Genomic DNA, 16,483 nt, shown 5'->3' with positions numbered 1-16,483 from the left:
TTTCCTGTGGAAAGAAGTTCAGACTTTGTTCAGTGCCTCGGTATACAAGGAATCGGAAACTGGAAAACAGAAAGAGGTACCGGAACGAGCTATCTTCGCACCGGTATGTAATAGAGAGAGGAGAGAGAGAGAAAGAGAGAGAGAGAGAAGAGAGAGAGAGAGAGAGAGAAGAGAGAGATAGAGAGAGAGAGAGAGAGAGAGAGAGAGAGAGAGATAGAGAAGAAGAGGAGAGAGAGAGAGAAGAGAGAGAGAGAGAGAGAGAGGAGATAGAGAGAGAGAGAGAGAGAGAGAGAGAGAGAGAGAGAGAGAGAGAGAGAGAGAGAGAGAGAGAGAGAGAGAGAGAGAGAGAGAGAGAGAGAGAGAGAGGTATATGCTTACGTATTTGCATATATATATATATATATATATATATATATATATATATATATATATATATATAGCATAAATAACTCATATAAAAGTTACATATGAAAAGCTTGTTGCACGTATGACAGCAATCACCTGCCATCAACAAACTGACTGATGGAATTTGATAAAAATAACACCGTTGTAAAAATAGCACATCACTAAAAGACTAACAGTCATCAACTCGCCAGATAGTGTTAAATTATGGTTGGATTGATTGCAGATCAAAGCGCTGCATGTGTTCATCAGCTTATGCTTCGGTGGACTGCCGGTGCTTAACATCAACGCCAATGTATGGGACGAATATATTTAGCAGAGATTTTGTCATGGACATGGCGAAGCCGACAGAAGCTGGTCTTGAAATATGATGTGTTATCATATTTTATGAGGCCTCTCGCATATCCTTTGTCGTGAAAGGCGACATCTTTGAAATAAAAAACATTCGAGACCCATACGCCTAGGTCCATGCTTTTATGCCATTATTTTAGCCATACGCTCATTTATACTAATTGCTCATTGGCTGGCATTAGCAAGAGCTCATTAACATTAATCAATGCACTTGGCGATGCAAGACTTCGCAAATCACGTTACCAGACGCTGACCGTCTAGCCCGGGGCGATATCAGTTAGGATTTTACGAGGCATGCAAATGCTAAATCATAGCTTGCGTCGCAAACACGCAGGCCGAGTTCAGCAGAGAACCAAGCTACTGGTCAAGTTAGCCTTGAGCCCGCACAGCTGGGTCATGGGGACTGCCACCATACCGGTCAACCTGTCCACTGTCTGCCGCTCCACCGCGCACCATACCGATCAGCCTGCCCACTGCCTCCCGCCCCACCACATGCCATACCGATTAGCCTGCACACTGCCTCCTGCACCACCGCACACCATACCGATCAGCCTACACACTGCCTCCTGCTCCACCGCACACCATACCGATTATCCTGCACACTGCCTCCTGCTCCACCGCACACGATATCGATCAGCCTGCCCACTGCCTTCTGCTCCACCGCACACCATACCGATCAGTCTGCACACTGTCTCCCGCCCACCGCACACCATACCGATCAGCCTGCACACTGTCTCCCGCCCCACCGCACACCATACCGATCAGCCTGCACGCTGTCTCCCGCCCCACCGCACAACATACCGATCAGCCTGCACACTGTCTCCCGCCCCACCGCACACCATACCGATCAGCCTGCACACTGTCTCCCGCCCCACCGCACACCATACCGATCAGCCTGCACACTGTCTCCCGCCCCACCGCACACCATACCGATCAGCCTGCACACTGCCTCCTGCTCCACCGTGCACCATACCGATCAGCCCGTCCACTGTTTGCCGCTCCGTTCTTTGTTGTGCATTGCAAATCGATTACCATTGTGTTGCCCTGTTTCCCTGTTTGCCCAAGTTTCCTTGCTCTTACCTAAGAGCAGAGCCAAGGGTGAGTAATGTGGACCGTGGCGTCTCGTGATACGGAGGGTTATGCAATACACCTAAGTGTGCTCCAATTATTTCGTGATTTTGGCGCCAATTATCTCGTGATTTTGGCGCAGCTGGCACTAATATTAAACCTGACCTTCTCGCAGCTGGACTTTGGCGCATCCCTGGGTCCATTGCTGGACCTGCCCTTGGTGTTATCTCAATGTATTTACCAAGTTGCGCTTTGCAGGTGCATGCTTATGGAATGCCGTATTGAATAAGAACACTATGTAAGGCGTGCTAAAAATGTCGTTTCCATGCAAACGATTGACTGCATGTTACTCAAACGAGGAGGCTCTGTGTACTGAAATCAAAGTTGTCAAACCTTTGCTAATAATCCCGTCATTCCTTCATGAAAATGTCAGCTGTATCCTGACAGCTATTAGCTACGGTTTCACTTCAAGTAATTATTTTCGTAAACGGATGCGTTCCAGGCGATTCATAGGGAGATAGGATATTGCATGAATACTACCTTAAGCCGTCTGATCGCTGTCATCTTATGCTAACCGGCTGATTTATTACACAACATTGAGTGTTTCTTTGCCATGCGAGGAAGTGATTGTGGAACATCCTCCGTTCCTGTGACCATGTATATTAATGACCTGGACAAGACGTGTAGCGCCTCGGTTGTCATGTGCACGCCACGTGCGGTCGGCTCTGCGCGCGGAGCGGCCGGGCGGCGGCTGCGGTGAACGCGTCGCGCCGCTCGTGACCTGTCCTTCAGCTCGCCCCTCCCCCTTTTCGGTGCCATGCTCCGTTGCGACAGGGGGTTGGTGCGACAGGTGGCGCCTAACGCCCGTCTACAGGGAGAAGGGAGTGCCGGGATGCGCTGGCGGCGACCCGCTAGTGGCTGCCGGACGCCCACGCCGACCAGTCGGTCAGGGTGGGTGGCACCGAGCGTCCGTCCACTGGGAGAAGGGAATGCCAGGATGCGCTGGCGACAACCGCTGGCGGCTGCCGGACGCCCACGCCGACCGGTCGGTCGGCCGACGACTTTCAGGCCCGGTCCGGTGCGGACCTGACGCCCCAGCGGGCCGGTCCGGTGCGGACCCGACGCCCGAGCGGGCCGGTCCGGTGCGGACCCGACGCCCCAGCGGGCCGGTCCGGTGCGGACCCGACGCCCCAGCGGGCCGGTCCGGTGTGGACCCGACGCCCCAGCGGGCCGGTCCGGTGCGGGCCCGACGCCCCAGAGGGCCGGTCCGGTGCGGACCCGACGCCCAGCGGGCCGTTCCGGCGCGGACCCGACGCCCCAGCGGGCCGGTCCGGTACGGACCCGACGCCCCAGCGGCCCGGTCCGGTGAGGACCCGACGTCCCAGCGGGCCGGTCCGGTGCTGACCCGACGCCCCAAAGGGCCGGGCGGCGCCGAGGGTGACCGGTCAGTGGCGCCAGGTCTGTGTAGCTCGGGCCTACGACACCATGGTGACCGGGCGGTGATTTGTTGCCGACGTTCTAGTCCGTGGAGCTTAGCTCGGTGGCGGGTTGATTTGTTGTGAGTTTTTAGGCTGCATCTGCAATCGCTTGCCATCGGTCTTCGGCACGGTGTCATGTGGATCGGCTTAATCCAACATAGGAGATATGTCACTGTAGAGCACAGTGGGCCGCTGCAAAGCAAGAAGAGAATGGGGACGGGAATCGCTGAGTAAGACAAGGCGAAAGGAAAGTACCCGGTAGGGCATTGGGGTCGGGAACAACGGCATGAGAGACAGCGAAAGGAAATGGCTCAAAAGTAAATCAGAGACAGAAACAGCTGAAGCGGCTGAGAAAAAAGAAGAGCACACTGCAAAAATTTCGACCAAATGGTCATTCTACTCGCGTTGATAACTCTTTCATGAGAGTTTGTTTGCTCCATGTCTCCTAACTGGTATTGTCAATCATGTTTAGATGTGCACAAAATAATGTAAAACGTTGCAACTGTAATGACGAAAGACGAAGAAAACGCTTCAACTGAAATCACGAAAGCCACGTGCTGACAGCATGCTACCGTGCCGACACGCCGATCTGTGCGAAACGGCTCATCCTGCTTGCGGGCTGCTTTCACGTGGATGAGTAGGCCAAAGCCAAAGTCGCGCGGCTGGGAAACCAGTCAAGACCTGCCGCCGCTACCCAGTCGTGAGAACACGGCTGAGTGGAGTCAGAGAAACGTCAGAGCAGGGGGCAAAAATCTTCAGTTTTCTCTTCACTGGGGGCTTAGTGTGATCATCTTCTGAAAATGTCTTGAACCATCATCGCATCATTGCGCCACATGGTACGCTAGGTGGACTGCAAGAGTTTCGTACCGACAAGCTACCTACACGTGCCAGGCCCTCGCCACCCTGTCACACCATGCCTTTCCGGGACGACTCTGGACTGTAGTAGGCGGATCCCCGACAGGAAGTTGCCGCGTGCTGGCGTTCCGCTTTCGCAAAACCAGCCGGCATACGTGCGGCGGCTTTTATGCCCGTGTTCATTAAGGGTCAGCAAGGAGAATAAGCAAGGTGTCGACCTGTCCAACCGGGGTATGCAGATGCGTCTGCAGAATGTTGGCCGTGCAGCGCCGGTCTGAGGCGCAGTCTCTGTCCTGGTGGCCTGAGCAGATTTCTCGCGTCATGTGGACGCGCAGCCCCCCCCCCCCCCCCCCCCACAGTCGGAAGCGGAAGACTCGCGCCCGTTCGTGATGCCAATCGCGTCGTAAACCGGGATGTGGACGATGGCAGCCCATATGCGGAGCTGAGGACTCAACGGCTGGCAATCTCCTAATGCTGTCGATATTTCGCAGATGGAAAACTGTATCCGCTGGTTTTGTGGAGCGATTGGCCCAAAAGAAAGTTAGGTCAGTTCGAACGCTGGGCGATGTTGATGGCGAAAGATTCTTGATTTCGTGATGGATAAGAAGCATATTAGCCTTCAATACGCATCAAATCCTTAATGTTCGCCACTCTGCCTCATCCGTTCCCCGTACTGCCCTCCGGTGCAAACGTCAAAGAAATACCATATCTGCTCCAAGCACAAGCTTGAAAGTGTTTTATCAAACATTGTGTATTTTGCTGGGTGCAGTGTTGACGCAGATTCCGGACATTCGTTCTGGCCCGGCAGAGGGCTCTCCACCGGCCGTGTCGTCACAGTGGCTTGCTCAGCACCATTCACCCGTGCCGCGTGCCAACTTATTCGTGCCGGCTACCTGCAGATGTCCTGTGCTCTCATGGCGCGTGCGGATGTGGGGCAGCGCCCTCCAGAGGGCTCCCTGTCAATGTTGAACAACCGCCAAATTGTAGGGACAAACACTCGGTCTGGGGTTTTGCGATGCTGTCGTGGTGCGGTCGGATGCGCCCGTCTCATCCAGAGTGCGAAGGCTGGTTTGCTTGGCTGATAGTCGACACGCCCGTGTGCAAACACACGTCCGGAAGATGGCGACAGAGCTCCGCGCCGGTCATGACATTTTTGTGTCGTTGCGCCACGTGCCGTCACCCACGAAATCAGCACAGCGTACCGGGTGACTGATTCGTATAAGCTTCTCTGCGTCCAGACTTCGAGCCGGTACTCAACATTCTTAGTGCACTCCAACCATTTGTTCATGCTGATTGTCGAAGTGCGGTTGCATTTGACCAGCGGCGTGGTGGTAAACGTTGTGCAGTGTTATCCCAATCCTGGCAGGTGTACATACTTGTGTTAGTTGTTGTGAGATTGCTATTGATTAAAACCTTAGCTGTAATATTTTTACGAGCATATTCCGATGCTTGGTTTGTTGCCTAAACTGACGGCTTACTTGTTTAGCTTTTGTTTCAACACGGTGCAATTAGGCATTAACATGCGCCCGGGTGACCGGTTGGATGCCCTTTGCTCAGGTGCGGGGTCAATTTGACCCCCCCCCCCTGAGATCACATGAACTAAGGGAGCGAGAGACACCAAATTCACAGGGTGTGTTGACCTGTACGTGAACTCACTTAAGACAGAGTTGGAGGTGTTTGGGTCACAACCTTCGGGTCAAGTATGGTCAAGCAAGGTCAAATTTCAGGTTGGTCTCCAAAGAGTAACTAGAACCTAGATAACTGATCTGAGCAAAAGGTCACATGCTCACTTAAGGCCAGTGATCTTGCTTGACCTTTTGAAGGTCATGGTGAACAAAATAATACAAGATTGCTTTGAGTTTTGCATTTGAATAAGCGACAAAGATTACGCTAGGCAATATGTTCCCCAAAACAAAAAGTTCGACCCGGGTTATCTTAGGTCAATGGCCTGTTCTGACCTCTAAGAAGTCAATTGAAGATGTATAATGCGGTTCCTGCTGTAAACAAACTCGAAATGAGCACCAGAAACGATCCCATACACCAAGCCCTAGAGTAATAAGTCAGGTTGGTTTTGACCTTGGTCTGACCTTCAAACCTGACCTTAAGTCAATGTAATTTGCTCATTCAATATTTGTGGTGCCTAAGAAAGCATCTCAGAGATGTATGTCTTCGTCAAACACTCCGCTGTTGTACCAGATTGAAGGGTTATATTGAAATATACAGCGGCCTAACCACGTGTGAGCAGCCTGTACCAGCACATGTGAGCGGCCTGTACCAGCCCATGTGAGCGGCCTGTACCAGCACATGTGAGCGGCCTGCACCACCACATGTGAGCGGCCTGTACTGCCTGCACCAGCACTTGCGAGCGGTCCATGTTCGTTCGGCTGTCGCTTACGGCCGCCGCTCCTGTGTTGACAGGCGGTGCAGGACCGCGGCCTGCAGCTGCTGCGCGCCGCCGAGGAGCTCGTCCAGCGGGGCACCTACGCCCGGGAGCAGCCGCGCGGCAGAGCCTACGCCGCGCTCGAGCTGTGCTCTCAGCTGACGGCCGGCGCAGAGCGACGCCACGGCCTCCTCACCGCAGCCGCCGAGTTCTTCTCGCTGGCGCAGCAGGTAAGGTGTGGGCGGATGCTGTGCTGCTGAGGCTGTGGTGCTGAGGTTGTGATGCTGAAGCTGTGATGCTGGGGCTGTGATGCTGAGGCTGTGTTGCTGAGGCTGTGGTGCTGAGGTTTTGATGCTCAGGCTGTGATGCTGAAAGCGCCACGTCAGCTCTTTGCAGGCAAGCCGCTGGGAATATTTCAGTGTCGGACGGCTTCCGTCCCGAGCTTCACTCCTTAAACGCTTGACGGCGGTCACCTCATTTTATACCACTGTGAAGCATGGCGAGAGGGCATTTCTACGCACTGCTCGGCACCTGGAATATTATATATTTTTACTGGTAAGCTGTTTTCAAAGATTTGATCCCAGCCGCTTGGACGGATGGATTTCTGGGATCAAAGCCTAGGCTAAGCAGCGCTTGTCTTGTGAGCCCTGCCCCGTGCTGTCCGATTGCGCAATTATATGTCAGCGGCAGAATTTGATGGCGAAAGTTTATTGTGCCACAATGCTCGGCACTGTACGTCCTGGCGTCTGATGTCACTTGACCTCAAGCGCGGCCGCAGCCACGGGCCGCAGGCGATACCTGTCAGGAACAAATAGCAAGCGCCTAAATCAGCTCGAACCCACCCCATTACGGGCGGATGGATCGAAAAGGAGACGCTCTTACTAGCTGAGCCATCGGGGCGTACGTTATCAGGCAATGTTCCGGAGTAATGAGAGAGTCATTGCTAAGTTCGGTGCTGAGACTCCCTGGCCATGGTCATGTTGTATTCCTCCCCAGAATGCGCGTGCCCGCCGTGGTAGTCCGACAGGGTGCCGTTGACACGAAAGCATGTGAGCATCCCTTTTTTCTCGTCAGATTGTGGTGCGCTGTGATAGCGAGGTAAGCGGTGGCACATACCCCAGACACACGGAGTCCGACACCCATGAACGTCATCAGTGGGTATGGCTCGTGGCAGGTTACATCAGGTTACACGGGTCAGGCCTGACGAGGGAAGGCCACATCCGAAAGTCTCAACAGCCAGACGTGGAGCGACAACGAAATAAGTACAAACAACACGGCGGGGCGTTTGTAGAGCTGAAGAGATTGCCGGTTCATGTGACCAAAAATTGTGCGACCAGAGTATGACGGGGAAGCGTTATTCACGTCAATACATCTTTTGTTGGCGCATTCGACCTAACTTGACATCGGATGACCTGACCTAGTTGTGTTCTATAGAACCGAATCGCTGTATGCCGCAAGATAAAGCAAATCGATAGGGGTCGTCTGAAAAGCAAAAATCGCTCGACCAATCGTTAACAGGGATAAAATCAACAGAGTGTGCCTTGTTGGTCGGTTGAAAGCAAAATGCCACAACCACTGTGACCTCGCACAGAGAGGCCATCCTTCAGATGTTGGCTTGAGACTGCATGCTGTAATCGGTAGATATCAAGGGTCGCCAAGCGGTCGATAGAAACGCTGGGCATGGAAAGCAAATGTTTCCGTGGCTATTGTTTTGACCCTAATGTGTAAATTTACCCTCAGAATTGCACGGGGTAGTTCAAAATCTTTCCGTTTGTTACCCCATATCTAGTTCTGACCATTTCCTTGTATATTACCGTTTGTATTCTGAGTTATTCAGAAAAAGCAGCTGCAATCGAAGCGGAGAAATATCGTACTCGTGCAGCTGACTGGACATCTGTGGACCAGACTGGTCTAAAACGAATGGTGCTGGCATTAAAGACCAACACTTGAATTTGAATTCAGAAATTTAATTACCTTCATGCATAATTATACCTATGTTTTACATCGTCAATGGGGCTCTTATGCTGACCTTCCAGAGGTTATCGATAAGTATAATGTAATATCATGTCCTATTTAACCGAATCTTCTCGATTTATTGCTATCAAAAGGATGGGCGTTCGCGTACAAAATATTCGAGACTGAAGTGGATTTGTGCACGAAACACTTCGGATGCTATTAACTGGATGTAGGCCATTGTTCGTAAGCCTAAGAATGACTATATTTATTTTCGGGCACGCTGGACTAAAGCCTGTCTTAGATATGTACTTCGATTACACACGCATTAGGATTAAATAACAACCTCCAGGCTAAATCTTAGCTGACAAATAATCAGTCGACCCTCGTACTGTGGCTTCGTTTTGAAGAAAGGTCAGAAAACTCAACAGCTTTGCACCTCTACCATCTACAATTGATGGTGTGAGTTTTTCGGATATTTTGAGCTCTGTCCACGATCAGAGTCTAAGAGCCCAGTCTTGCCGAGACTCCGAATGTAAACTCGCATGCCTCGATCACTGTGGGTGTTCAAGAGATATTCGACTCCCGACGTTACCTAAAGGCAGCCTGAACCACTGGGCATGCTGGATCAACTTTGCTGGATCAATTTGCTGGCTCTCATGTGCCACGCACCTGTCGTTCTGCGTTTTCAACGATGCTCGAGCATGGCCATATGCCTTCTGGTGCCACCAGAGCAGCTTTAGTTACAGTGCTTAACGATAAAGTTAGAAATCTTTCGGATAATGACAGGTATGAGTCTATCGCACTAACAAGCGCTAACTCAGAGACATTGGAAACTATTTGTTTAAGCCGTAGCAGGGACTGTCTTTGCAAAAGAAATCATCAGCATGGTTTGAAGTCGCGTCATTCTACTGACGTGGCCATTTGCGCCCTCACATAAATGTCTTAGCACTGTCTACGCCACAGCAGTCTTGTGGTCACCTGATTTTTCGTGCTAGCAAGGAATTGGACCAAGTTTATCACTAAAAACTTTTTGATAACCTGCTCAGGAAGATAATGAATGTGCATATGGTTAAGGTTACCACATCATGGCATGCATCTCAGTGGTTCCATATTCAGTTGTGCAAAGATGCTACCGAAGACTTTACCGTTTGAAATGCGTTCCTCAGGGCGGAATATTATCGCCGTTTTTGTGTAATATATACACTGATACCTTCTGCATAGCTCTTGAGAGCACCGATATGGGTTATCAGTATCAAGGCAGCATAAATCACATTGTGCATGCAGACGATACGTTTTTTTGTCGCCATCACGTTTTGGTTTGCAGACCGTTGAATATTTGCCAGGAATTTTTGCTGAAGAGCATGATTTTAAGTGCACTACAGAGAGACAATGTGCGTGAGAATGAGACTTGAGATGTTTATGGAAAGGAAGTTGCCACAATTGTCATTGTGTGATGCAACATTAACATATGTGACCGAACATAAATGTCTTGGCTTCCCTCTATCTGATGCGTCTTGTGGCAACTCCGAGACTCATCAGCGATATCGTCTGTTGTGCTGTCGAACAAACTCTCATCCGCAGGCTTTCCACGTGCTCCTTGGTTCAAAATCATTTATTTACGACACATTGCCGCGGTGTACGTTGTGTTCACCTGTGACATTTGTATAATGCAACTGTTCTTAAGATGCTCAAGGTGTGTCTGAACAGCGCTTTCCGGATATTTTTTGGTTACGAAAGAGCTTGTGGTGCTTTCGCACCGTATGTCTCAAGCACATGGTTAACACTGGAGAGATGTATAGAAGGACGCCACGGGACTACCTACCGCGCCTTGGCAATTTGTGCAATCGCATCATGATATCTCTCCGTGCCAGTGATTTTGGAACGAGCTCGTAGTACTAGGTACCGTGGAATCTAACGTTATTCACGCTGTGATGTGTTCTCTTCATATGGACCAAGAGTTTGTAATACAGTTGTCTGTCTTTGTCCCTGTCCCTGTCCCTGTCCCTGTCCCTGTCCCTGTCCTTCTCCCTGTCCCTGTCCCTGTCCCTCAATGTGTCTGTACCTGTCTCCGTCTCCGTTTCCGTCTCTGTCTCTGTCTCTGTCTCTGTCTCTGTCTCTGTTTCTGTTTCTGTTTCTGTTTCTGTTTCTGTTTCTGTTTCTGTCTCTATCCTGTTTCCGTCTCCGTCTCCGTCTCCGTCTCCGTCTCCGTCTCCGTCTCCGTCTCCGTCTCTGTCTCTGTCTCTGTCTCTGTCTCTGTCTCTGTCTCTGTCTCTGTCTCTGTCTCTGTCTCTGTCTCTGTCCCTGTCCCCGTCCCTGATCCTGTCCCTGTCCCTGACCCTGTCCCTATCCCTATCCCTATCCCTGTCCCTGTCCCTGCCCAGGTCCCCGTCCCGTTTCTGTCTCTCTCCCTGTCTCCCTGTCTCTCTCCCTGTCTGCCCCTCTCCCTGTCTCTGTCCCAGTCCCTGTCCCTGTCCCTGTCTCTGTCCTTGTCCTTCTCCTTGTCCTTGTCCTTGTCCTTGTCCTTGCACTTGTCCTTGTCCTTGTCCTTGTCCTTGTCCTTGTCCTTGTCTTTGTCCTTGTCCTTGTCCTTGTCCTTGTCCTTGTCCTTGTCCTTGTCCTTGTCCTTGTCCTTGTCCTTGTCCTTGTCCTTGTCCCTGTGCTTGTCCTTGTCCTTGTCCTTGTCCTTGTTCTTGTCCTTCTTGTCTCTGTCTGTTTTCCTGTTTCAGTGTCCGTCTCTGCTCATACACTTCAAGTCTTTCACCGCGGGCGACATGAATGAGTTCTAATGCGTATTATCGAAATTGACGTTTCGTTTCGCTTTAATATTTTTTACAATAAGCTGTGGCAACTCAACGGCCCCAGGACTACACATGTGAATGTATCAGTATTGCTGTAATTGCCACCTTGGCCTGAGTAAGGGCTGTGGACGCGCTGTCCAGCGACACTGGATACAAGTCCCAAAGCGAACTCAGCGTTAGCCCGACTGACGTGGAAAGCTCACGTGGGGACTGGTCAACATTTAACCGTGGTTAAACCGCCCACCGTGAAAAGGTGGGCGGTTTAACCCAGGCTTGGGCGGTCCCGTACCGCAGCATTGTGCGCAAAGCATCTGCGGTTCTGGCTGGCAGAGACAAAGCTATCCAGTGAATCGGACCGTACAAGTTGGGTATTAGGTTCAAGATGCACGTAATAAGCTTGGATTGGCAGATGCTTTGAACCTGAAGTCACCCGTGCGGAACATTCGGAATAGTTGTGTTGCACTTTTAGAGTCGGTTCACAAAAAGACAATTTAAGCCCTGCAAGCATCGGTGGAACCACCACTAGGGTTGATCTCCCACCGATTTGACTATTTCTATGTTTTTCCTTATAAAGTGACACCTCAACATAAATGAACTATACAAACACTCAAGGTCCACGCTGGCAGACCTTGCTACGTTTTGCCTATGTGCTCGGTGAGAGAGTGAGTGGTGGAAAAGGGTGATGGGTGTCCTAAGCCCAAGGCCGTCTCGCACTTGGAACCAATCGGCATGCCGCAACAGTCCAATAAACAGCACCCTAAACTGAGGATGGTGACTGGTTTGGATCGCTCTTCTTAGGTGCTTGACGTTGCTGCTTTTTACCGCCGTCATGTCATGCATTGCACCATTTGCCGCGCTGCGCCACTTATGTCTCGTGCATTGCACCGCAATGCATTATGCATAGCTCATGGGCCCGCGGCTCGTGCACTGTGACCCACGGCATCGGTAATACGTTAGGCGGGCTCTATCTGTGTGTTGGTCGTGCGATTTTCACGTGTATGTTTTTGGGCGCGGCGTCGTACGTATTGCACCATCACGAAAGATGCTCGCTGGCAAGCCGGCCATTGTGAAATGCGGCAGGAATGTGTCACGAGTGCCATGCACGTTCGGTGAGCCCTGCATGGCTTGTTAATGCTGCACCACTTCAGCCATCATAAAACATATATTACCATGTATATACTTGGGGTACGTCTTATGCAAGCCCACCCAGAGGCCAAATTTTCCAGGGGTTAACATTTTACACTTCGTGGTTCATTCAGACGTGTGCGATGCGTGTCCACGGGTCTTCGCTGCTGCAGGTTATAGTGTTCTCTTTCCGTTAAATTTTGGTAACTGACACTCTTATGACGCCTGTCTGGCTACGTGCTCACACACTGTAGTTTATCTTTACGGCAGGCACGATGGCTCGTACTTAGATCGAAGATAATGGATCGGTCAGTCGGCGTCCACCGGTATACTGTGCTCTCAGCACAGCTGTTTCACATTCGTCAAAGAGCCAGGTTTCGAAGCGTGGCGATGGTTTGTGGCCTGCTCGCCTTAAATAATCCCCCGTGTGAATCACAGAAAAGTCCGTCCCCGTGTGACCTTTCCTAAACCCGTGCAGGCTTCGGACCGGCTGCTGCGGCTGGAGGGTGACCTGCAGGCGGCGCCGGCGCGGGACCAGGGTCCGGCGCTGGGTCGCGTGGCCGCCGCCCTGGAGGAGGCGGCCGAGCCGGCACTGCGGCGCGGCCAGCAGCTGCTCGGAGAGGCCGGCCCAGGCTCCGACGGTACTGAGGTGGGTGTACCGGCGCTGCGAGCCTGCCCCGACTCCGACGGTGGCGAGGTGGGCACACTAGTGCTGCGGGGCTGCCCCGGCTCCGACGGTACCGAGGTGGGTGCACCGACGCTGCGGCCGCCCCCCCCCCCCCCCCGGCTCCGACGGTAACGATGTGGGTGCACCGGTATTGTGGGGCCGCCCCGGCTCCGGCGGTACCGAGGTGGGCACACCAGCGCTGCAGGTCCGCCCAGGCTATGGCAGGTCAGGCCGGTCCACCTCGCCAACTGGGAGTCGGGGGGCGGGGGGAGGGGAATACTGAGAAAAACTGATGTGACCCAGCCGCCGCAGCGGTGTCTTTCATTGGGGTAATGCTAAGATGGCGATGCCTGTTTGTTGGGTTATGTGGTTGTCTGCCGTACCTGTCGCATGCTGCATTGCCACCCTGGTCGGGGGTGCATCGCCACACGGGGGGGGGGGGGAGGGGAGGGTCCTGGCCCAGGTCAGCGGCCGAGACCGGCGGCCGGTGGCATTCCCAGCGCTGTCTCCGCTGGCGCCTGGCGGTGCCCGCTCGCGCTGTCTGGCCTTTCCTGCCTGCCCCGCCAGATAAGGGTCAGGTGAGGCCAGACGGGAGAGAGGAGACACTTGAGGACGGAGGGTGGGCCTGACGGTGACGTCATGGCTTGCGGAGAGACGGAGACCGGGGTCGTGCCGGGTGCTCACTAGGTCAGGAATGGAGGGATCGATGCCGGAAGACGAGAGAGGTTACACTCTACCTCAGTCATCTCTCAGTGTGTAGAGCTCTCCTTGTGCTGTTTGTCATTCTGGTTACAGCGTCGCCGACTGCCCGAGAAGCTGGAAGTCGTGAGCGTCTCCCCAGATAGGAGCAGGAGGGAAAGAAAACACGCATAGGTGAACGAGCGCGAATGGAGTCTCGCTTTCGATTTCAGGGTGTTTCCCGTTGCATGGACGACCTTCGTAGGCGACTAGATTCGCTGCTCAGCCGCTGCCGAGCCCACAAAGAGAAACAAAACCAGCACACGCAAGCTTACAACGAGTTCATCCGGAGATACAATTTGGTATGCATGCGTCAACGATATGGGCAGTTGGGACATAGTCTTCGTATTCTGATGTCATGATGTGATCGATGGGCTTAGCCTGCGGACCAGGCAGTCGTAGCGCAAGATCGGTTACCAGTTTTCAAACCGGAACAGCTCTCCATAGCCACGAGGTAGCATCATCAGTACGTGTGTCGTTTCCAAGAAATTGCATTAGAAGGCCAAACCACGGAGCTGCCATATCGCTATGGTGCTTAACACATGCATCTCGGACAACAACAAAAGCATGAAAGCGATGGAAAGCGCTGGCAAGCTCTCAGGTAGACAGTCGCCAACCGGACACGCAGAACCCATCAGAACCCCTCAGCCTCCTCCCCCCCCCGCAGGTATTCGGCTGGCTTTCGAACGTGGGCGACTCGTTCCTGAGGACTCACGCCGACCTGGGCCGCACGCTGCCGCCGGCCGAACAGTTCGTGACGCTGCACGAGCGGTTGCACGGGGACCTCACCGTGAGTCGGCCGTGAGGGCCGTGACGTCTGACCGCGGGGTCAGAGGCGGCGACCCGGGTCACTTCGTGCCCACGGGCGCCGCTGCGGGGAGAGAGGAGCGTGAAAGGGATGCGGTTACCGATATCGAATGTTACGAAATGTAGCATCGAGCCTGCGGTGTTGCGTGGCAAGACTGAATCTGAATTGCCCACAGACCCCCTCGACCAGCCGAGGATTCGCCAGTCGGTGGTTTTACCCCTGTTGGTGTTCATACCATGTACAGATGGCTTCAGTCGGTCAGTACAGTGCGACGAATTTGTGTCTGTTCCAGACGAAGGGCGGGGAAATCGACGGCATACTATCCATCGTACCGGACATGGCGGGCAAGCTGGACAGACACCAGGCCAAAGACCTTGAGCTGAAGGCGGGCGACCTGCGAACACAGTGGACGACACTCCAGCAAATGATAGGTGGTTACAAATGCCGGCTGTCTGTTTTCACGCTGCTGCCATCGCTCCGGTTACATCACATGCTCGGCAGAAGACGGGCGTGCCGTGAATACAATGGGATATTGCATTGTCCGCCGAGGGATTCCTCTCAATGGCAGACTGCTGTGTAATCGCTGATAATTAGATTGTGCGCATGTTATTTATGTACCGCAGTGAAAAGGCTTTAATCTGCCGTGCTGAAGATGACTCCTTGAAACGGCGTGTCGCAACGGTGGTGCAGCGGTGCGCATAGGTGCGGTGCTATATTTAAGCATGTGATTCGAATCCGGACATGGCGTTATGACTTGATCCTAGAGAGCCTCTCAACCTCCCTTTCCCACTCACATACATGGCCAACGACATTCTCTTGCTGGCAAAGTGATAGATCGCTTTACGGCTGCACGCCGGCTCAGGCCGTGCATCTTATTCCTTCAGAATCGCGCGTTGGAATATGAACTCCATGCTTTTAGCGGGACCAGTGATTTTTGTGAGATTTCATGGGTGTTGGCGAGGCGAGGGTCTGCATAATCAGCTGATCGGGAAGATCCACACTTCGCATTACTATTCTGGGCCTTTCTCCGCTGCAACATCACCGTTGGCAGCCCGTGCCACCAGCCCTGCCTTCGGCACATCCTCTCGGCGCCGCACCAGTCGAGAGTGGTCTGCTTTCCCGATAATCCAGCGGCTAGGGCTCGCCTTGTGCCATCGACGGGCGCCACACTGTTCACTGGCGGGCCATCACACGACTGTTTCTGGCTACCGCGGCGGCCACAGCGCGAGCAGCATAGCCCGGTGCGCGGTGGAACGGATCAGATCGAGGATATTGTCAACACGTAATCGGCAATCTTAAAAGTGACACCATTATTGGTATCCCTGTCTCGTACGTCGCTGCTTTTTTGTGTTGGCCGGCAACGTTCTCGGCACCACACTCGCCTTCTATAACTGAATTTAGTAGCTCTCCTGCCGCCACGCTCGTTAACTCATTCCACCTGACGTCTCTGTCGTCGCCTTTCTTCCTCCTTTGGCGGCGTGCTCCCTCGTGACGTGTGCCCTGCGGCCTCTGACGTGCTCCGCCCCCGTTCCAGAGGTGCGGCTGGACGTGGCTCGGCTCTACGTCCGCTTCCACCAGCAGGCGGAGAAGCTGCAGGCCTCGCTAGACGAGTTGACGGCCGCGCTGAGCGGCGGCCAGCTCGGCGAGGAGGAGATGCGCCAGGTGGAGGACAAGTGGATGACCATGCAGCAGCAGTACCACCAGTTGGCCGCCGTTGGACAGCGCTTCCTCGACAAGACACACCAGGTGACTCAACAGGATGGAGACCTCCAATGAATGCTGGCATGCCTTGTGGCATAGATATGGTTTGCTTACAGATGCGTGTTTGCCGAGCCGGCATCGGTTTTGTTTTCATAG

General features: G+C 53.1%; 1 protein-coding gene across 3 annotated transcripts in view; it reads left to right on the top strand.

Annotated features, from left to right (window-relative positions):
• The window catches only part of LOC119109551 (muscle M-line assembly protein unc-89), a 112,597-nt gene that overhangs the window by 51,556 nt on the left and 44,558 nt on the right, over window positions 1-16,483 (top strand). For all 3 annotated transcript variants that reach the window (XM_037233223.1, XM_037233221.1, XM_037233220.1), the window contains exons 8-13: window positions 6,573-6,764; window positions 12,892-13,062; window positions 13,992-14,120; window positions 14,486-14,608; window positions 14,919-15,057; window positions 16,161-16,372. In XM_037233223.1, coding sequence (XP_037089118.1) covers window positions 6,573-6,764; window positions 12,892-13,062; window positions 13,992-14,120; window positions 14,486-14,608; window positions 14,919-15,057; window positions 16,161-16,372 — 966 coding nt within the window. The remainder of the gene's footprint in view (window positions 1-6,572; window positions 6,765-12,891; window positions 13,063-13,991; window positions 14,121-14,485; window positions 14,609-14,918; window positions 15,058-16,160; window positions 16,373-16,483) is intronic.

The sequence above is a fragment of the Pollicipes pollicipes genome, unplaced genomic scaffold (genome assembly GCF_011947565.3).
Source record: "Pollicipes pollicipes isolate AB1234 unplaced genomic scaffold, Ppol_2.1 Scaffold_7231;HRSCAF=8579_pilon_pilon_pilon, whole genome shotgun sequence".
Taxonomy (NCBI): domain Eukaryota; kingdom Metazoa; phylum Arthropoda; class Thecostraca; order Pollicipedomorpha; family Pollicipedidae; genus Pollicipes; species Pollicipes pollicipes.
This window is presented reverse-complemented; position numbering and strand designations above follow the sequence as displayed.